General features: G+C 40.5%; 1 protein-coding gene across 1 annotated transcript in view; it reads right to left on the bottom strand.

The window, feature by feature from the left end:
- Positions 1–22,634, bottom strand: part of PTCHD1 (patched domain containing 1) — a 61,214-nt gene that overhangs the window by 5,641 nt on the left and 32,939 nt on the right. Inside the window, exon 2 of the mRNA XM_003819570.4 lies at positions 11,098–11,758. Coding sequence (XP_003819618.1) covers positions 11,098–11,758 — 661 coding nt within the window. The remainder of the gene's footprint in view (positions 1–11,097; positions 11,759–22,634) is intronic.

Raw genomic sequence — 22,634 nt, 5'->3', positions numbered from 1 at the left:
AATTTTGGTTATTCATACATGACTTATCAAGCAGTGATATAATACGTCAGCAGCGAGTCTGCTAGCTTCTCCGCACTATTTGATAGTGGCATCTGTGGGAAAGAGCCAGATCAGTAACCCCGCTGCGTAACTGCTTAGTGCCTTCGCCTCCTGGTTTAGTATTTCAGCAATACTGAAATAGCAGAGGTTCAGTAAATGCCCATGTTCTAAACTCCATTCTGCTGCCTGGAACCTGATCTAGCATGACTTCTACCACCTCTCCTAGTTGGAGCCAGACATTTCCCTACTTCGAGTCCCTGTGTTTCCAGGCCACTGCAACATTGGAAGGCTCACCAAAGTGACCCGTTGTGGATTTCGATAACTCCTGTCTTGGCAATGGGGATCAGCAGATCTAATTTCCTGCTTCCATGCCTTGGCATATTCAATCCCATTATTGAGGATAATAAAATCTTTACCCTGTGGTACAATAGTCTTGTTTTTAAAAAGGAATTTAAAATCTCCAGCCAAGCATAATGCTCAATAAAGTGAGTCACTGTTATCTTGTGTGTACAATAGCTAGGTGCACATCTTCCCTCATGCCCAAGCTAGTATTTATATCCTTATTGTGAAGTCCTGGCCTCATACCTGAAATGCCCATTTCAAAGTAATGATTTAGGCCTATTTCCTCAGAGGAATGTGGCATTTATCTTAATTGACTAGGCATCGTTTTACAGCCACTTTTAGAAGTCAGGTCAAGACTGTCAATTTGTTAACTAGCACCGAGGCCCCTATTAAATTGAAGGCACCTAAACTCCCCAGACATGAAGTAAAAAGTACACTCATTGACTGGCATCCTGTTGTTAATTATGCTTAGGTATTAACATCTAGTCTGGAGAGGGAACATGATTAAATCTGTTTCTAGTATATTTTCAAGATGGACCCACTGACCTTTAATTAAGTAACCATTCTCTTGACAATGAGGGTAAAAAGAGAATACTTCTGAGGCACTGTCCCTGAAGAAATAATATTGACTTTTTTTTTTTTTTTTTCCTGGGGCCATGTAGAGCAAGTAAGCTTTGGTGGGCAAAGCACACTTCAGGGGATCACTATAAATGGCAAATAATTTTTTAATGATATTTACTTGCCAGAAACACACAAAAAATTTAAACAGGGTTTTAGTACTGAGTTATTAAATATGGCAAGAAAATAAAGCATATAGCAGAATTAGAATTAGTCATATAATAGAACTTAAATCTGTTTTGCAGTTCTTTTAAAAATCAGTGTGATGTTTTATAATGACATTATCTGACCCTGATTCTTGGAAAATACAATAAGAATCAATTTCATACCTTGCTGTTGAATAATCTTAGAAGCTAATTGAGAAAAGGAATTTGAATTAACAGAGATATTAGGTGACAAGACTGAGGCTCCAGGGCCAAGAATGAAAATAATCAAAATCAAGGAAAGGTGGAAGTAGGCTGTTAGCTTCTCTCTTGAGTTCTGTTGCTGCATTTTAAATGCCTTGTCCTTCTATAGTTTGATCTTTTATATTGAGTCCTGGCTCTTTTTGCATATGTTCTTGGTTTGGGGGCAGCTCCAAAGAGAATTCTAATTTTATTCTTAGGGGCTTTTGGAAACGATGCCTTTCCTTAGTTCTTCCTTCTTGCTACAGGTGTGTACATGCAGCCACTCACAGAAATCAGAAGAGGCCCTGTGAAAGAATTTGTTCTAACCGATCACTCAGCATTTGTTGCTAGTTGTCCCTGGCTTTGCCTCCAAAGGCCCCGACCACCATTCCTGATAGGTCAGATTCCTTTCTCAAGCCACACCTCTCGAGCAGATTCCTACACCCGAATCCCCACACTGGAGTCCTACAGCATCTTACAAGAGCCCTTTGGATTTCTGGGACAATTGCTGATACCATAACTGGGCCTCCTTCCTGAAGGTTTGTCAGTCAAGGGAGGGACAAGTGCTAACATAGCTGTGGTCACCTCTTAAGGATTAACAGCCTGGAGTGCCTGGCTGGCAGCTGTCCTGGCTCATAGCTGGGTATTTTTGCTGAAGAGGTCGGCCTGTTATCCTATAGGAAAGGCCATCGGTGAGGACTCTTGTGTTCTGGCCTGGATTCAAGGGGAGACACATTCCAAAAGCCCTAGGACACGAGGACCATCCTGCCCTCCAGAATGCCGGAATTATATCCGAGTTCCCCTTGGAACTTTCAAGGGTATCCTTTTAAATGCAAACTCCTCTGGGACAGTGGTCTACTGAAGCAGCTTCCCTTAGGTCTGGGGAATCGGACGGAGAATGGAAGTGGGAATGGAAGAAAGAGGAAATGGCAGGTAGGAGAATTTCACAGAGACGAATTTCTTCAGTTTTTCCTTCAGTCAGGTCTGACCTTATCTTTTACTAGCACTCCAGAAACTGGGCCACCTGGAGTCAAGGAGAGGCAGAGAAGATAGATTTTGGTAGGTTCTGTTCCTCTCCACTTTCCTCTTTCAGTGGATGGCTCCCTCCTTTAGCATCATCATCATTCATTGCTTTTTTTTTTTTCGAGACGGAGTCTCACTCTGTCTCCCAGGCTGGAGTGCAGTGGCACAATCTCTGCTCGCTGCAGCCTCGGCCTCCCGGGTTCCAGCGATTCCCCTGCCTCAGCCTCCTGGGTAGTTGGGATTACAGGCACATGCCACCACGCCCGGGTAATTTTTGTAGTTTTAGTAGAGATGGGGTTTCACCGTATTGGCCAGGCTGGTCTTGAACTCTTGACCTCAGCTGATCTGCCTGCCTCGGCCTCCCAAAGTGCTGGGATTACAGGCATGAGCCACCACGCCCAACCCACTCTCCTAATTTTGGGGCTGTAGTTCAGCAAGCGGAACTCTGACGCCAAATCTTACAGACATAGGCAAACAGATATTGCATGTGGACTGAAGATACTTTTCAGAGGTCTGACTATTGTTTCCTACTTTTTAAAAAGGTGTTTTAAAAGCAAAAGTACTGCTGTTTGCTTTGCACTCTAGTTTTAAAAACTTCTCTACAAAGTAGGAGTTCTATAAGCTTCTCTGTTAAATCTGACCAGTGGGCCTATGTCATTGGCACAAAGCATCACTTTGGCAAATAACAATTTCCCATCTCCAAAGTCCCAAGTCTGTTCACAAGGACTCCCTGGTGACAGAACTCATGGGGTGGGGCCAGGAAAGAGCTACCTAAATACAGATTTTGATTTTGGTCACTAGGGACCCTGTGGTGTTATTGGGAGTCATGACTCATCATTTGAGGGCCAGGTCACAGCCTGAGACCTTGGGGTAAAAAGACTATATATCATAGTGAGGATATCAGGAACCTCAACATCCTGACATCCTCACATTCCAAGGATTACCCTGGATGATACAACATCCCAGGGGATTCCTTCTTTTACAGTCACAGTGCAAGACTGAGGAGTTGCCAACGGGAACTGTTAAACACATACTGATTTTATCAGATTTTGAAGATAAAAATGCTTTTAAAGCATTCTCTTGTCCTTTAAAAGCATATTCAAGATGTTTGTTTCTATTTTTGTTACCCTGCATGTCTGTATTGTTACATGCATAAGAACAAATGCATATCAGTATGTAAAAACACATGCACACACACATAAAGAGAAAGAGAGAGGGAGAGATTGAAGAGAGCGCCAAGTTCTAATTATTCATGAGTGAATACTCTGAGGCAGCTCGAGGTTTTTGTCAGGCCAGCAGGGCTCTTCACTAATGTTGAGGCAAAATTTGGGCCGGGAGTGTGATTTTAAAAAGAAAACTGCTTTTATTAATTTTATTTGCAGTAAACTTTGGGGTTGTCATCTAATAAAATAAAATACTAAAGAATTTAGGCTAATAATTTTTCTTATTCTCAAAAGAATTTTTATATCTGAATGTCTTGTTAACTCTCAGACTTTGGAGCAAATGAAGAGAAAAAGAAGCACAAATGATAAATAACACTAATGGTGGAAAAAAAAATCAACGGGCTAATCCTCCCATCACTGAGGGTGACTATCAAGCACCCTCAGAGATTAATTCTGTCACCCAGAACTTTCTGGGGCCTGACCAAAGCCTTCAGGGTTGTTTATAATCCAGTAAGACAGAATCTACTAACAAATAGTTGAGAGTTAACCTTTCTTTACCCAGTAGATATACTTCTGGAAAGTTTCTCATAAAGTGAATAATATTTTTAAATGTATTTAGTGCTTTTGCTATTGGAGACAGTCTGGGTGATTTTTTTGTTGTTGTTTGGTTTTCAATGAATAATCACAGGCAAATTGATCTACTTTGTATAATACTTCTGGATTTTGTAAGTCAGATTTTTCTTCAGGCCCAGATTTTCCCACCTGTCCCAGTATCCATAGCCACAACACAGCAGCTGAGAGACGCCGCTGGGTGCTACTCACATTTTAAACCTCTCCACACTAGCAGGATTTCCTCATCCTGAGTTCCTCAAAGTAAGGAATGGCTAAGAAGGAGGAAATGGGATGGCTTGCTGATTGATGGATGATCTTTCAGTTTCAGTGTGAAAACATTTAATATCATGAGTCAATGAAGCTGTTTATAGCATGCCTGGGCAGTGCCAAATTTCATATACGGAAATTAAATTACTACATTCGTCTCAAAAATTCATAGATTATAATCCATAAGCAAAATCTGCTTAAAGCCTATTTTATTCTTAGAAAAGCTTCACTAAGTAGCTCATGTTTATAAGATGCCTGTTTTTCAATGTCATCCACATAAATTCATGATTTTTGTGTTTTTGAGAAGAAATGTAAAGTGTATATATGTCTGGGTTGAGTAACATCTATTTTCAGGGAGAAGTTTATTAATTGGGTTACATTTACACTTTGCCAGTTATAAACATTTACTTTACAAGCTGAATTGTTTGGTTTATTGCAGCCTGTTTTGTCTCAGAGTTAAGAGTAAGAATAAAGGTGTACTCTGTTTAAGTAAAGACAGATGCTTACATCAGGGGGAACACACACATCTTATTCTTTGTAGTAGAGACTTGTCACATTTTGAAAATTCTAATCAGAGCATTGGGTTTTAGTCTTAGAAATGATTTTTCTTCACTAGATAGCTGTAAAAGAGAGCCCTAGAAATGAATTTGTTTATAGCTCTTCCTTGTTTAAAGTATTTAGATATTGTGTGTATGTACATTATATAAGACCAGTGTGTATAAATGTGGCCCATAATATATGCTATGGTCGTTGCTTAATTTCTTTTCGTATAGAATACAAATGTAATATATAAACATATGTATATATGGCATATCCTATTCAAATATATTTTATATATTTACATACAAAATGTTGGACTCCTATATACCAGATAGTATACACAGAGAATAGCTTCTATTTAAATATTCAAGCAATATATATTACATAATATATGTTATAAACACATTGTATACATATAAATACATAACATGAGCTTACCACATATCATATTGCATATGATATACAATACAGCTAATGTGATATATAATATATATTATGCACATAGGCCATAAAGACACACATACACACAAGATGAATAGTAGGCTGATGTGAAATTTATTTTACTGATGAGGCAAAATAATGTTAGTGTTGCTACACCAATCAGTGTAGAGAAGGGGCTATAGAATCCCTCTGTTGGGCTCCATCTGTCTATATTTTGGTCCTTGAGTAATAAAGTAACCTTGGAGAAATGCAGGGTTTCCTTGACAATAACTGTGAACCTGTTTTGGTTGTGAGCTTCTGTATATCCATCTGGTCAAGACTGCCCAGCTGTGACTTTCTGAGAGTTTAGTCCAAATGTAGACACTAGGTATTTCTCCTCAGGGTCTATGTTTAGTTCAGTGTCCTGATGTTGCCTCTTGCTGCCCAACCTTTACAGGGTTTGTCACTCCCTCATTCCCTGGGCACGACCGGGTAGACAGACCACCCAGGGGATATCTGGGAATCCTGGGTCAAAGACAAAGCCCCTTTGTATTCCTCTGACTGAGTTCTGCTTTCCTGGACTTGTGCCCCCAAGTCCTGTTCCTGTCTTACTTTATGGTTAAAAATAGAACAATAAAACTTGTTTTGTTCCATTCCCCTAAACCTATTTATTTCCACCTACTCTCACCCTAATATGATTGGTGGAGCATAAGAATAAAAGGGCAAGTACGAATTACAAGCCTAAATTACATAATCTCCTTGTAAATTAGTCCCATAATGACCATGGGCCATTACAAAAAAAGATATTCGAGAGACAAACTTTGGAAATACTGTAAAATAAATTATCTCTTTTAAAAAAATAGATGTACACAAAAATGTGAACAACACAACCCTCATAAATCAGTTTTTTTCTCTAGAACATGCTGAACCTATTACTCATTTATATCTAAGGAAAGTATTTCCATAGCATTCTAATATACTTCTACTCCATCAGGCAAAATTGTCATATTGTTGCAAATAATGGATTTCTACAATAATGTATTAGGCTGAACCACACAAAATTACCATTTTTGTAGTTCAAAAATGACCAGATAATGGTACCAAGTTTGTAGGCCAAAAATGGTTGGATATTTGCAATTTCATATGGTTTACATTTTATTATTATCTGACTGATTTTTCCCCCATTTTCTCATGACTTTTGAAATGTATCAGAATACTCATCAGGAAAGCAAATTCTTTCAGGTTTGCTTAAGTTTAGAGAAAAAATAAGAATTTCAGTTTTTCAGTTGGAACTAAATTTTTTGCATGAGAATTTTTGCCCTTCCCTTTTTATGAGCTCCATATACTGCATTATATTTCAAGTGGCATCATATGAGAGCAAATTCTTGAAGAATGCAACCCAATCTTCTGGTTTCTGCTACATATGAATAATCTTAAAATGCACAGCTAAAAGAAGCCAAACTTCGCTGTTATTATTCTTTTCCTAGCACTAATCCGCAAATTAGAGATAATCCACTAATTCTTTCTTCCTTTCACATCCTTGAATCTGAGTGGCCTGGTTGGATAATTCAAAAGGAAGGGAACACCCTGGATCTGACATCTGACCTCAAAATCCCAAACATTTGAAAAAGGGCTTAAAGAGTATTTTTTATCTCATAAATCTCTGGGGCTCTTGTATCTTGATAAACGCAAAGCAACCTTTATAAACTAGATTACATGTAGAAACTAATATCCGAACTCTTTCACTACAACTTCAATTCTCCTTTTTAGCTGTACAGGATGTACATGAAGCAACACACCTTCCAGATGCAGAAGGGAGAAAACTTTCTTTTGGTTCCCTTCTACATCCTCTAACATTCTATCCCTTTCCTGATTTGTATCTGATCAGCAAAGCTGTTGAAACATTAAGCCTGTAAGGAGAGCTTGCACACAGAAAACCTATGCTAATTTTAAAAATCATACCCAACTGGAGAATAATGGTGTAAATCTTCATCCTTTAAAGGAAATTCCATCACAGATTAAAATATTTAGCATCATATATTCACAAGTAGCAATTCAAGTAACTCACTACTTGATATCAATATATTTGGAAAGGGTTATTATTTTATGCACGATAAGGGTATAGACCAAATAAACTCTTCTCCAAATTAGAGTAACTAAAAAATGTCGATGAACATTTATAACGCTGTAGACCTTTTAGGATTTCAGCTCTAAATAAACTGATATGACTCATCTGGACAGAGGTTTTGGCAGAAGTGGGATTGTCTAGTATGCACAACACTGATTAAAAACATTCTAAATCATGATGTATCTAAGCTTACATCATTGCCAAAATGATTCATCTGTGTAGGATATATTCTTATTGCCAGAACTGTCACATATCATCTTGGCTAGAAACACACAGTCACATCCCATTATGGTGAACTCTTAAGAGTTTATCCAAATTCTTTCCTCTTCTGGAATTTTGTCAGGTTAATACTGCTTGACACATGTGATCTTAAAATTTTCCATTCTAAATCCAGTGTCATTTTGGCATTCGGCTGGATTTGGCCTATGTGACCAGAATCACACTGACAATGTTCTGTTTGTTGAATTTTAAATCTATAATGTTTATCACAGTATAGACCTATTGACAGCCAAGGAAATGTCCATGTTTGAGACTTTTTCTAAGATACTTTACCTTTTAAATGAGGCTATATACTTTTTGATTTGATATTGTATTTATATAACATACTAAATCAAGTTTTGCTTAAATCTGCTTAGGTTAAGCATAGCCATTTTAAGTTATACACAGGAAAATTTAAACACTGGACAGTTTACTGTAGTGCCAAAACTCTTAGCACTGCATTTCTTCTTGGTCATTTGAAATATTTACTGGCATTTTAGGACTGCTCATCCAAAACCCCAGAATTAAACGATGGCCTTGAATGCAACATTTATGAAGCTGTTCTTGCTTATATTTCATTTTTTAAACTCTTAAAAATGAAGAGTTTATCTGAGAAATACAGGAGGGCGACCATCCTAAATCCAGGCACTGTTAGCTTTATGAGCATATTAAGCACCCATTACATCGTGCAAAGTGTTTATTGTAAATGGGCCTTAGCTACTAAAACATGTAGCTTCCTTTCATGTTATGACTAAGTAATTTGAGAACTCTTTGGGCTGAGAATGTACAGAAAGGTTGCACACTGATTGTCAGCAGGGAAAACTGCCATCAAATCAATGCACGTAACATTCCTCACAAATTGCAAACAAGGGCTTATTGGGCACCTGTGGTGCGTGGTCTCTTTCGCTGCAAATGCTAGATTTTTTCTGAATTGAACTGTGATGTAAAGTTCAGTGATACTCAGTCTTTGTGGATCTGTGGCATTACTATTTCTGGATTTGTTTTTTAAAGACATTTCCCTGCTAACAGCATCTTTCCATCCTACCATCTCTTACATCCTTCCCTGCACCAATACTATCTGCCATGGTCTGTTTTGTGTTGACTTTGCCTTACAATATTTAAAACCTCTTTAAAAAGTACAAAAAAGTAAGTTTTAAGAAATTTAAAATATTGTAGTTTACTTTATAAAACTAATTTTAAGAAGTTTTGAATATTACAATTTCATTTTTTAGTGAAACGAAGTTTTGAATACTGCTATTTTACTTTACTTAAAATTAATTTGAAGAAACTTTAAATATTATAATTTTATTTTACTTAGTAAATTAACTTTTCACAAGTTTTAAATATTCTAACATGCTTTGAGCTCACTGGTAACAACCTGGAATGTCATAAAATCAGCACTGATTGTCCTTTTCCTAGCTCCGGCGTCCTTTTGCCTCACCTTGAGAACCTTACGATCTCCCTTCAGTTCCCCACTCTTTTCTTATTCCTATTTCTCTTCCTCCCACAAAAGCGGCAAGAAAATGAAAAGCTAAAAAAGGAAACGAAACGAAAACCCTTCCCGTAACCCCCAAAACATTCCCGATTGTGACTAATCATGAGCAAAACATCTTAATTTCAACCTTGATACAAGCCTCTGTGGAAGCTACTAATACTCAGTCCTACTCACTCTTCAGGGAACCACTCTGTATTCCACAGTCAACCCACACGGTCTTGGGGTGATTTTAAAGCGGCAAGTTATGCTGCTTTCTTAATAGACCGAATTCAGGAGGAGGTACAGCAGCCTTCTTCTCTGTTGTTTTCAGCAGTGACAAGTACATTATCAAATTATCAGGCTGCTCAGTCTCCTTACGGTGCCCAGCTCTTCACAAAAGCTACTAGTATATGTTTATTGACTAGGTTTCAATTCCTCAGGCCACAGAGAATCGAGGGCAGAATGTAATTCTGTGGCTTTGCAGCACCACCAGCCCTGCTTATCATGTGCCGACAACACAGCGGAGATGTCCTGAGGAAATTCTCTTCTACTACTCTAAAACAGGGCATAAGGCACACTAATGACCTCAACAGTGGTTATTTCTTAGTTAACAAAAAAATGCCACTTCATTTGTCATGTGAGTATCTGATTCCAAATGACATTTTAATTTTGTTAAAGGAATTGATGAGAAGCTGCCACAGAAAAGGGGGAAAGTGAACCTCTTGAATCCTTGGCCCGCAAGAACCCTGCCATCAGGCTTGCTGGGCATGCCATTTTCGATAACAGATGGACAGGGCAACCGATGGTATGGCCACTATGGCTTTGTTTTGACCATTAATCTCTATCAGGGAGTTCCAGCAGCCCCCTGAGTGGACACACTGGAAGCACGCTGTCACCATCAGCATCGCTTTAAAATATTCTCCTGAGTTCATAGTAAGAATAGGAAAAAAAGTTACTTCCTACTGGTATCTCACATGTCACTTTCAAAGTTCTTATACATTTATCATGTCCTTTTGTGTGATGCTCACATCCACTCTATTCATAAGGTGGGGAAACTGAGAGTAGCAGACACTCTCAGTGCCCACCCAACATGCCCTCCCATTCCCCATTCTTGAGCTTGCTGAAGGCTTGTAACTACAAAGTCACCTGAAGGATTTCTCTGGCTGCAGGAGTGTGCTGCAGGAGCACTTCCCTGGGAAGTGCTGGCAGTTAACTGGCCTGGGGAGCAGCCCTCAATGAATCACAAAGGGTCTGTGGGAAAATAGCCCAAATTCCTCACCCCAGGGGAGGACCTCTCTGAGGTGTGTTTCACAAGGTCTCCCAAAGGTCCCCAGTGGGGCTGAACCACAGGTGCCCACAGCAACCGGCAGAATGTCATACACCTTGGGCTCATTAACATACCTTCAACTGCCTGCCTTCAACTGAAGTGCCTTCAACTTCCACTTCCTCACTCCCATACTGGTGCTTCCTGGGCTCACCTCCCAAATACACTACTTGTATCCAAATCTTTTTCTCAGGGCCCTGCTTATGGGGAAGCCCAACCTAAGACTCTGGGACACAGAGAAGATTAATACCTGCTAGACACCACATGGCTGCTCAATGGAGAGTCAGCGCTAGAACCCAGGACTTTGAACTTCTGGCACATTTACCAGATTAGGTTGTTTTTTGCCGATTACCAGCACTTTATAGAGTGGGTCCCAGGACTTTCGGGCAAAATGAAGATACTGTTAAATGAAACAAAGTTGTTAGAAGGCTACTCCTGGCCTTTTAGGAACCTAGTCAACACCACCAGCAGGCGGAAACAGAAGAAAGAAGAGTAGTAATTACCTAGCATGACGAAAGGGACTCCCAGGAAGGTGGAATTATATTTCCCACCAGTAAGATTGATGATCCCGGCTGCAGTGAGAGTGGCCAGGCTTATGGTCACCAATCCGAGCAGGCCTAGCCAGGGTTTGCTGCGGACGCAGTCCTGCATAGAGCAGCACAGGATGGCCATGGTAACCACCAGAATCAGGCTGGTGACCAGGTAACGTTCTGATACGCGGCTGGTCTTCTGGAAATCTTCCCTCAGTGAGGAGGACGTGTAAGGGTACATTTTGACTTTGCTGTTGGATTTCTGAAACAGTCTGACAGTGTCGCAGAAGCTGGACTCCCACCTCTCAGCCACCATGTCATTGAGACTGTTGATTGACTGCAGGTAGTAGGTGAGCTGGATGGCCTCTGCAGATTTCACCCGGTCTTTGCTGTGCACAGTGACGCCCCCAAGCTGGTGCCCATTGTACACAGCCCTCCCGTCCTTTAAGTGAGTGATTGGGTATGTGATAGCAAAATTGGTCCGATTGGTGGCCCGAGCATTCTTTAGCTCTTCCAGGACGTGCACTATGTCATCCACGATGCAAGTCTTATCATTATTCAGGATACATATATGGGCAAACGTGTAATTAAAACCAGGCCTTGGAACCTGGATCTTGGTGACAGCAGCATGCAACTGTGGGGAAAAAAAATGACAGCATTTATTAATCAAATATTTCTATTTTTATTTTTTGGAGAGTGTGGACATTTCGTCTCTAAGCTAAACAGTTCAAATCAAATGTTATAAACCTAGATCAGAAATAGGTAGTAGGAATGTGAAACACACATTTGACCAGTGGTTCTCGCAATGTGGCCCCTAGAACAACAGCAGCAGCATAACCTGGGAGCTTGTCAGAAATGAAAATTCTTAGGCACCATCCCAGACCTGGTCAATCAGAATTTCTGGGGTGGAGCCCAGGAATCTGGGTTTTCACAAGCCCTCTTAAGAATTCTGATGCAGCTGACGTTTGAGAAATGCTGCATTAAAGTACCAGTATTCTTTCCACGTGTTCTTTATTTGTGACCCAATTGGTCTATACTGTTGGGAAGTCTTATATAGGTCCCCTGTTCAGTTTCCCTGTTGAAAATGTAACATAGAAAGTGAACTAAGGTGCAATTCCAAATGCAGAGATCCTCTGCTGGCTCGTCCTTTGATGCCGATTTGCAGGGCAACTAAATGATCTCTTCATCCCATTAAGTCTCTCTCTACCATATAAGACAAGAGGTTTACCTTGAGGGTCCTTGTTTTCTCTGGCTTTCCTTGCCTACATGTATGGGAAGGGAGCTATAACTGTAAGAGCCTGGCTGGGATATATGGGAATCATGCTAAAGGAGAACAATGGGATTTATTCTACACACCTTGCTCTATACCGAATTTGCTGTGCCCAGGTACTGAATGCTTGTCATCAAAATATGCATGAGAATACACGCACTAATTTAACTGCCCCTACTACATGCCAGGCACAATTCTAGGCTCCTTATACAGATAAACTCATTTAATCCTTGCAGCAAATTACAAAGTAGGTACAAGTACTAGCTTCATTTTACAGATGAGGCAATACAGAGAAGCCAAGTCACTTGCCCAATGTCACACACACAGTAAGAGGCAGAGCTGGGCTATACCAGGCAGTCTGGCTCCAGAACCTGTGCTCTTGGCCCCTCACCATACACCTCTAGCCATCTGAGTACCTAAGGTTCTTGTTAGCAACTAATTTCTGAATTTATGCTTTTACTGCCCCACTCCTAAAAGTCACAAATGCTCTATTTCAGATATGTACGAGTATGTGTAATCTACTGTCTAAGATAAGAAAACAAGGTAGTCGAGGGGTGTGGTGGGAGTAAGGGAGTTAAATGAGCTACTACCACGTGTCAGGGCTTCACACCTTAAATTCTCTCAACAAGTCACTTTACAGATAAGAAAACTGGGGCTCAGGGAGGCCATGTAGGTAGGAGGAATGGCGGGGCTCATCACTGTCTTTTTGAAAATGGCATATCATGTTACTGTTTCAGTGGTAGCTACACGGGTCCTTAGTTTAACTGTTTTGACTCACCAGTAGCTTATCCTCATGGTGGCTTTGCTTTCTCTGTATAAAATGTGGCCCGTGTGCAAAATGAGGCCAGTGACAGACATGTAGTTGAGTGTTAAGTAAACTAGTACATCTACGACTGTGCTTAGCACTGAGTGGACTCTCTCAAGGGTATAGATAGCCATTATGACATATCTGATGAATGAAGGACATTTCATCTGTAAAGAAGCTAGAATTTAACATGCACAGAGTTGTTATACTGTAGCTGTGCCACTACAACTCATTACCTTCTCCATGATCCTGATATATTTTCTCTCAAATCTGTTCTAAATAGACTATCTGTTAAGACATTTTGCTGCGCATGTGCCTGGATGAGTGGGATATTATGCTTTTAAAACAATGTCTGAGGGGCACTAGCTGTCAAAGTGCTTTCATTAGCACAGAGCATGAGTGGAGAATCCTAATTCTCAGTGGCCCCTTGCCCCACATCTCTTCATGGGTACCAACCCACAGGATCAGAAAACATTTCATTGTATTATGTTTGGCTGAAATAATTTGAATTCCTTTATATAAATATGTAAACACACACACACACACACACACACACACACACACACACACACCCCTAGGAGGCTATTTTCACAGCCTAATCCTATGCTAAATGTTTGTTTTGATGCTTTGGGATTAATGGTGAACAAAATGTCTTCAATGATTTTAAGCTGTGAAAGTGTGTTTTTATCAATTCTTCTCTAAGCATGGCCCAGTGATTTTCGATTAAAAGAACTCCTAGTTACAAAATATTTCAAATTATAAAAGGTTATTTTGGAAGAAAGAAGAACTTAGAGGAATTTAAAGACAAGAGAGAGTTTTGATAAGCACCGAAGAAAGACTTTGGGAAAAGATTCAGAATAGGCTAGAAAAGGAGTGGTATTGAAAGCATGCCTAAGTGTAATATTTAGTGCATTGTTTGTTCCCATGAGCAGTGTAATAAATCTCCCTTAAAGTGATTACTAAATATGTCAAGAGAAAAAGATTGCCAAATAAGATGGTGTTAAGCCACAGGGCTGAACCCAATTATAGCAAGGGGATATTTTCCATCCATTCTCTATGACGACCATGCCCTGCTGGGTGGGGAGTTGTAAACTCTTTAGTGATCTTCCAACTGTGCAGATCTACTGCTATGACCCCAGGACCATACATCGAAGAAAACAGACACCATGTTAACCCGTGTACTACAAGACCACAGGAGGGAATCTTGGAAAATGAGAACCTTAATGAAGTTTGAGAGGGAAGGTTTCTTAACTCAGTTCCAGAGCTGCTGTAAGATGCAACTGCCTTGACTTTCCGATAGAGTGGTGGGTAGAACATGTCACTCTTGCTTCTGAGTGGCAGAGTTCTTCAGAGTGACAAAGCAGCCAGAGAGAGGGTGTTGGCTGAGGCCACCCACCTAGCAGGGGGAATCTGTAGGATTCTACTGTGGAATAAGAGGTGAGAGGATAATAAGAGTTATAATAAGGAGTTGAGACTCCCTTCTATGACTTCTGCAGTGGCTCAGTTCTGATCTTTGGTGCTTATGAATACACATAAGCACAGACACAATCCACTCATGGAAATCCACATAGCCGTGGGCAGATATACTGCGCATGCTACCTGAACATCTACCTATACCGAGTTTTAGAGTGTCCTGATTTACTTTCCTAAAAGAACCCCACTCAAGGCAGTAGAAACATTAGTGGATGTTCTAAACTGTAGTACCAGATATATTCACAGAAGGAAAAGAAAGCCAGGGTTTGAAGCTATGCTTCAGATAATCCACAAAATGGACAACTGCAATCCATATAAGCTTGTTATTGAACTAGGTAAGAGACGCTCTTCTCAGAAAAGAAAACGAAGGAAAAAATGACACAAACTAATTGTCCTGACCCTTAATGTGGTCTAAGTCTGTCGTGTGAAATAACATATAATCCATGTTTCTATAACTATGTATAGATTCTAGATTATTCATTCAACACACATTCAACAGGTACTCATCAAATCTACTATGCTGTCAATAATAGGATAATTTTCCTGAATTTAGCGTGCTTGCACTCGCGCGTGGAAAAAATCACGAGATGCAGTGTCCACAACAAAGGGAAAATCCTAACAGTAAACAACGCCAAGTGCTTTGTACTAGTAAAGCCCGAACCAGTGTCAATTTCAATAACAATATTTTTTATTATTATTGTATTTGCTGCCAAAGAGGCCAAAACTGAATGTTAGATTGAGATTAGTTTTAAGGCTCTGAACACATCACGTAAATTATTAGCTTCTTTGCTCTCATCATTCTTCAGGTTAAGAATGATAATGATAATAGTAATTAGTTTTCTAAGTGCTTTCTATACAGTTGAAAAATGTATTTAAAACAGACTCTGTGGCAATGGTGATACTATTATCCTCATTTTATAGCTGGTGCAACTGAGGCCTAGAGACTTTCAATCACTTACCTAAGATGAGCCAGTAAATAAGGGCAGACCTGATTCTCAAGTCTTACTCCACAGCAGGACACTTAGCATAGACCAACAAATTCAGCAGTGAGCATGAAGACAACTTGGGGGTGGATAAAGAATTGTCAGCCCACCTGCTTCAAGTGACTGGCAGTGGATATGACTGAGCTATGGGATGGCCACAATTGGAGATCTGGGGTCCAATAAGAGAGACCAGAAATAATCCAAACAGCTAAACTCATGTTCAGACAGCAGCAACATTACATGGCAGTATTAACAGGTAACGAAGGGGATGGGTTTAGAGTTTAACGATTTTTCTTAATCTCCATCCAGCCTCTGGTGTTGCTAAATAAAACTTTTCAAAGACAGGCTTCCTAAGAAAAACGGTCCTGGGGCACAATGGAATCCAATAATAAAAAGTTTTGGCTTCCAGTGTCGCTTCCACTACCTACCTTAAGAGTGTCAGAAACTTCAGGAATCCCACTCTGCTTCTTTAAGTCTGAAACTTCAGTTCTCATATTTATCAGTAAAAAAGGGTGTGGGTCTAGCTAATATTTAAGGACAGACCCTTCCAGTTTTAACACTACATAATTCTAAGATGAGTGATATCCACAAACTACATAATCAGACACCAGGTGAGAGAAAGTTAACTTAATATCAAATTGAACATTATTACAGCTACTTGAGGTATGCTTTTCTGACACACTGAAGTTCTTTTTCAGGGCAATCCGATCTGATAGATGAAACCCAGAAGGAAAACGGTAAGGAATATAGGTTTACTGGGAAAAAAAAAAAAAAAGATTTCCCTCTCTGAGTGATTTCCCATTCTGGGGAGGCGTTGGCTCTTATAATCCCCTTCTGCCAGATCCTGGGACAAAGCCAGTGTGGGCTGCTTGGTCACGACAGGCCAGAGTCTAATTTCCTCTCTGCCTCTCCTTGGCACACTTAGATCTTCCTCAGAAGACAGCAGGGACACTTTGCAGAGGACAGTACAGAAGGGAGGAAGGATGTATCTGCTCCTGAGTGGTGATTAACATAACACAGGAAAAATACCTGTGGGTTTAGAGGATCTTATACAATACCTTGCAGGGTTTTGGGTTTGTTTTTTTTTTTTTTTTGTATTTGTTTCTTGCTGAAAAGGGAGGAGGGAAGGAGGAAGGCCACTCTGCCCATGCAGGGCAATGAACATGCTCTGGGGTCAGCCTCAAACAGTCCCCAAGCAATCTCATCTGTGAGGGAAGACTCGGCGTTCGTATGGGTTCCCCATGTCGCAGCAGGATGGAGCTCCAGTCACCTCCAGTGGGAGTTAGCCTGATGACGCCCCCTTTATAGGCTGTCTTCCCTTCCTTGTCTCACGTTTCCACCTCCTTCCCACTTCTTCTACTCCCAAATAAGCTGCATACATTAAAAAAATGTAAAAAGGAAGATTATGATTTGACTTCTTAACCTATATCATCCGTCCCCAAATATTACCTTCCAAGTGACACAATCAAAAGTGCTTAAAAATGCTTTCAAGGAATATCTGGTTTTCACCCCTAAATAAAATATTCCCTTCACTGAATCCCTCCAAACTACATGTCTTGATCTGGGTCTATATTCTGCAACTGTAAATGGGTAGGTGCTAACTGGCAAGGTATCCTCACTCAGGACGCAAGAAAACACCTTGAAGTGGATGGATCTGGCTGCAGCAGTTCATAAATTACGCTAGCTCCCTTGGTGTTATGTTCTGTCTTTGCATGATCTCACTCTCACCCACTCTCTTTCCTCTTCTTTTAATAGAAATGCATTACATCAGAACACCAGAAGTCGCAAGTTAGGGATTGTTACCGTGATTCATTTGTAGTGCAGCCAAAAGCAAGTTAGTCATCCCTTAATAAGTGAACAGAAATATCATCCTGCCTTTGAAATATTACATTTCCAGAGGACACCAAATTTAAGCTGTGGATATAGCCAAACAAGTGACTATCTATCCACACACTTCCTCTGCACATGTGTGCCTGGTGCCATGCTCACCTGCTCCAGTGACAAAAGACAAATGGTTACCTCTGTCAGTAATGCAATGCTAGTGCAGGTCTGGGAGAGTTGAATAGTTCTGTTTTGCTCCTTACTCTACAAGGTGGTAAACACTCTTCTTGCGGGTACTGACACTGAAAAGCAGCCAAGACAGCCCTTATTGTAACTCTCCAAACAAGCTGAGTTTGTCTTTGCAGGCTTGGCTGAAAAAACAAGGCAGCTTTAGATTTGAAGCAGAGAAATCTGAGATTTTAGAAACAAAAAATAGTGATGGTGAAGGAAAATGCAATTGCAGTATCTCACTGCAACTTCTGCCTGATTCCACACTGGTATGGATAAGACAGTCAGTACAGTGAACCACAGGTTCAACAATCTCTTTATTCCCGTAGTCTGGGAGAAAATTTCACTTGGTCTTGATTTGTGAAAAAATCCTTCATATTATGAAGATACTTGGCAGTCTGTAAAGTTGAACTTTCTGATTAGAGTGTTTAGAGTGGCTGATAGAGTGGCTATTTTTAAATTCCCTAAATCCTCACTTGAGTTTCATGGTCAAGCTTAAGCTGTAGTTGAGCTAGCTTGTGGGTGAAGAGTTTTGTTGGATAGCTCTAAGAGGACCCGATGCTCACAGAAACAGGAGAATGTTAAAGCTGATTGGCTGGACAAATGGCAAAGGGAAGTCCCAAGGAACCAAACGTTTGGGCTTGGGAACAGGCAACAGCTGTTACAAGATTTGATTAGCAGACCACAAATAACCATGCAAGGAACAGGAAAAACAGGATGCCAAGGACATTCAGGTCTAGAGAATGACCAACCATGGACCTGAATGGGAGGAGCACTGTATCAGGAGTCAGAAGGCTTCAATTTTAGTCCTGGTTCTGGGTCTTGCTGACCACATGACTTAGAGATAAACAAAACAATGAACCTATGAAAACACGTCACTTCCCTGCTTTAAATTCCCCTAGAGTTCCTCATCATGCTCAGAGCGTTGACTTTGGCCCCTGACATGAAACATTCTCCTTGCTGACCTCTCTGGACTCCCATCTCGCTATTCTCACATTGCAGTGCTCGTCTTGCTCTTGATTCTGCCTGGGACATTCTTCTTCCAGACACTTAACAAAACTTCTGTTCTCACTGCCTTTACTTCCCTGCTTAAATGCAATCATCTTTCCTGAGCTCACCCCTAATTAAAAAAAAAAAAAACTATTATGTTTGCCCATCACCATCATCGTTTCTTGTTTTAATTTTTTCATGGTACCATCATGACATGACATCATCATCCTCTCTGTTTTTATTCTGCTGCCCCCAGTGAAATATGAATTCTGTCATGCCAGAATGTGTTTCTGTTTGGTCCACCTCTACATTTCCATTAACTAGAACAGTGCCTGGAACACATAACAATTGTGAAGTAAACACATGAATATAATAATCTCATGAGTAAAGGGACTTTAGTTTGTCTCATCATGGGCATGATGAAAGCCAAATGAGATGATGAGTGTGCATGCATTTTGTCAACTTTTGAGAGCTACACAAATACAATTGTATTATTATACAGCAGGAAGCATGGATCCTAGCTCCTCTGGTGAGGGGTCTTACAGCTGTCCAAACGTAATCTACAATTGAGTCCTGGAGCCCCTAATCCTTCCCGACTTGACAATATCTTGTGCTTTTGTGGGAGGGACATGGGTTATGAGGTTAGAATGCCACAAGTTCAAATCCTGCCTCTGTTCATAACACAGCTGGGCCCTGCGCATATCCCCTCATCCTTACCACTTCAGTGCACATATCATACCTATTTCCAGCCTGATGTGGAAATACTGGGGCACTAACATACTATCTCAATTCTAAGCAGGCTGGACCTATGACTAAAGACAGTCTGTGTATGAACAGCCCAGCTCACATGTCCTCCTAAATGGGATAACCCTACAACATGTGTTCCTCACTGTTTCCCAGAGTTCCCCAGCAGGATTAAACTCCAGTTGCCCACAGAGTAGCTGGCTTGCTTGACAATGCCTCCATAGCCGACGGCTTTTCTTCCCTGCCTCATGATGCTGCTCTCTTCTCAGTGCTTCCTGGGATTATCTTCCACATATTCTACTCTCATGAAGTGCTTGACTCCAGGTTAGCTTCTGGGGGAGGTCCAACTAAGATAGTGAATTTAGGTTTTTAATTCAGTTTTGTTATCTGAATTATGGGAATAATCCTTACCTCATAAAGTCATTATGATTACCTATAAAAGGTGTCTGGCCTGGCATTTAGTATTAGGTTAAACCATATGAAATTGCCATTTCTATAGGTTAAAAAGTAGTTGAATAGCGGCAATTTTATGTGAGTCACCTAACTGAGCTTTCGTCAGTGTTTGTTCTTTCCCCTCCTGCCTCTCCTCCTCCCCAAGAGTCCTGTCAGAACCTGAGCTTCCTGAGGGGGCTATCAGACAATTTTGTTTGGTTTCCAAGAGACAGTTTGGTGGTATCAGGGCAGGATTTTAGAAAAAAGACAACAGTTTTGGGCTAGGAAGGATCTCAGAAATCTTCTCATTCCCTTTTCCACAAGCAAAAACAGGGCTGCACACATTGTGGGCATGAGTCCCTATATGCGACTGGAATTCACAATTTTCGTAGTTTTAACTTATGAAAAAATCAAAATGCCATATAACCCACATCCCCAAGATATTTGAAACTGAATAATAATACTGTGAAATCAAAAAATATATAAATGTCTTCATCAGATGAGCTCTTTGGCAATATTTTTTCCTTGAAAGGATTTGCTATGTTTCTAATGGGCACTGAACTTGAGAACAATGGAAATTATGGCTGATGAAAGAAAAAATAAGAAGAAAGTTCCACCTAATGATATGGTAACAGCTCTCCTTAATGATGGACCATAAGCCTTACCAAGGATGAGTACTTGTAATTCATAAAAGAACGTATTATAGGACAGTGCATTTCTTCCTGACAATAATTCTTCTCTGTTCTCAAGGTTCTCATACAAAGCTACTGCCCTTAAAAATCACAGGAGCATTTCAGCCACTGCCCTCCCTTTCCTGATCTGAAAAGAGGTCTCACAGGGCAAAAGGTCAAACTATGATAGTTTCTATGACTCGGATTGCAAAGGCCTCGACCCTTCTGGGGGGTGCTGATGTTGGTGGCATGGTTTGGCATGATGGAGTCAGACTGCCTAGGCTCAAATCCCAGCTTTGGCACTAAGGAGATGTGTGATCCTGGACACTAAGCTATTATGTAATGGCTATCCCTTGCCTCAGCTTATTCATCTGTAAAATGGGGCCAATAATAGTACCCATCTCATTAGGACTGTTGAAGGATAAATCAGAAATTGAATGTAAATTGCTCTGTACAGTCTCTGACACACAGGTGGTACCCAGTAAATGTCTGATAGCAAAGACAAAATGAACAAACAGAAAACCCCATTTCTATCTTCTGTTGTGTCTTGTCTACTTCAACTTTCTTTTCCTTTAAATAGTGAAACTTCCTCCATTTTTCTTGAAAAGTATATTCAATGAAATGTAAAGGTGACCGAATTTTGCTGTCATCTTTGCTGAAAGACTAAGGGGTAAATGGGGTTAGAAGCATGGATCAGTACAAATATTTGAAGAGAACAGCTGGGTAGTATGTGTTTAAAGTTGGCACTCCTTAATCCCAGTATAAGCTCCAAGTTTGAAAACTGTCCCATCATCTGCCGGTTAGCTCTCTAGTTAGATCACTGTGCACATCAATTAAAGGAATCCCGTCTAGGCAGGAAAAGATGGTGGGGGTAAAAGAAGGAAACTAAAAGGTACTAAGTGCTTGCTAAGTGCCGCACATTGTGCAAAGAATGCTACAATCTATCATCTTATTTAACCCTCACAGCAAATCAGGGAGGTAGATATTACCCCTCCATCTGCGGGTGAGGAAGCTGAGCCTCTAGGAGCTTAAATAACTTGTCCATGGCCACAAATTTAGTAAGTGGATCACCCCAGATTTAAATCCTGGGCTCAGAAAATTGTCCCCTAATGAGAGTTCTTCTGGAAAAGTAAAGACTTTATCCCCTAAACTCTGTGCTTTGGACATTTGGATATTGATAAATTTGCTTTCTGGTATTAGGCTTAAACGTGGTCAACTCACAGCAGGAGATGGTGATGAGGTAGCAAAGTCGGGGGTCAAACATGACAAAGCAGTCTAGAAAAGCAACAAGACTCCGACCAGTACTAAACAGTAAAACCCAGTGAATGCCAGATATTTACAACAGAAACCTCAGAAAGAAGCCACAAGCCCATCACCAATGACAAGCATGCGCAAACAGCTGGAGATGAAGAAAACAGATGTGAAAAGGGAGAAGACTTTCATCAGTCAAAATAGCATCTTTTGCATCATGTATGTGTCTTTTTTTTCTTTTTTGAGACGGAGTATTTTTGCTTTTGTTGCCCAGGCTGCAGTGCAATGGCATGATCTCGACTCACTGCAACCTCTGCCTCCTGGGTTCAAGCGATTCTCCTGCCTCAGCCTCCCGAGTAGCTGGAATTACAGTTGCTCACCACCACGTCTGGGTAATTCTTTGTATTTTTAGTAGAGATGGGGTTTCACCATGTTGGCCAGGATGGTCTCGAACTCCTGACATCAGGTGATTCACCCATTCTGGTCTCCCAAAGTGCTGGGATTACAGGCGTGAGCCACCGCACCCGGCCATGTATGTTTCTTATATAACCCCTTGACCTCAGAAACACACGACGAAAAAGAAAAAAACAAAACAAAACTTTACAGAACATATTTGTATAAAGGGGCTTGCGGTGTGTGGATTTACTGAAAATATCAGATTGAAGTTGGGGGTCTTATAGGACTTGGGTATCATCTCTCCCTACAGGGAGTTTTACACTAGAAAATATATGCTTCACGAGGACAGGGATTTTGTTTCGCTCAATCCTATCCCAAGTACCTAGAGTAGTGCCTGGCACATAAAAGGAGCAGAACAAAGATGTGCTGATGAAACCTTTAGTATT

The sequence above is a fragment of the Pan paniscus genome, chromosome X (genome assembly GCF_029289425.2).
Source record: "Pan paniscus chromosome X, NHGRI_mPanPan1-v2.0_pri, whole genome shotgun sequence".
In the NCBI taxonomy this organism is placed as follows: Eukaryota; Metazoa; Chordata; class Mammalia; order Primates; family Hominidae; genus Pan; species Pan paniscus.
Note: the sequence above shows the minus strand (reverse complement) of the source record. Positions and strands in the feature narration are given on the sequence as shown.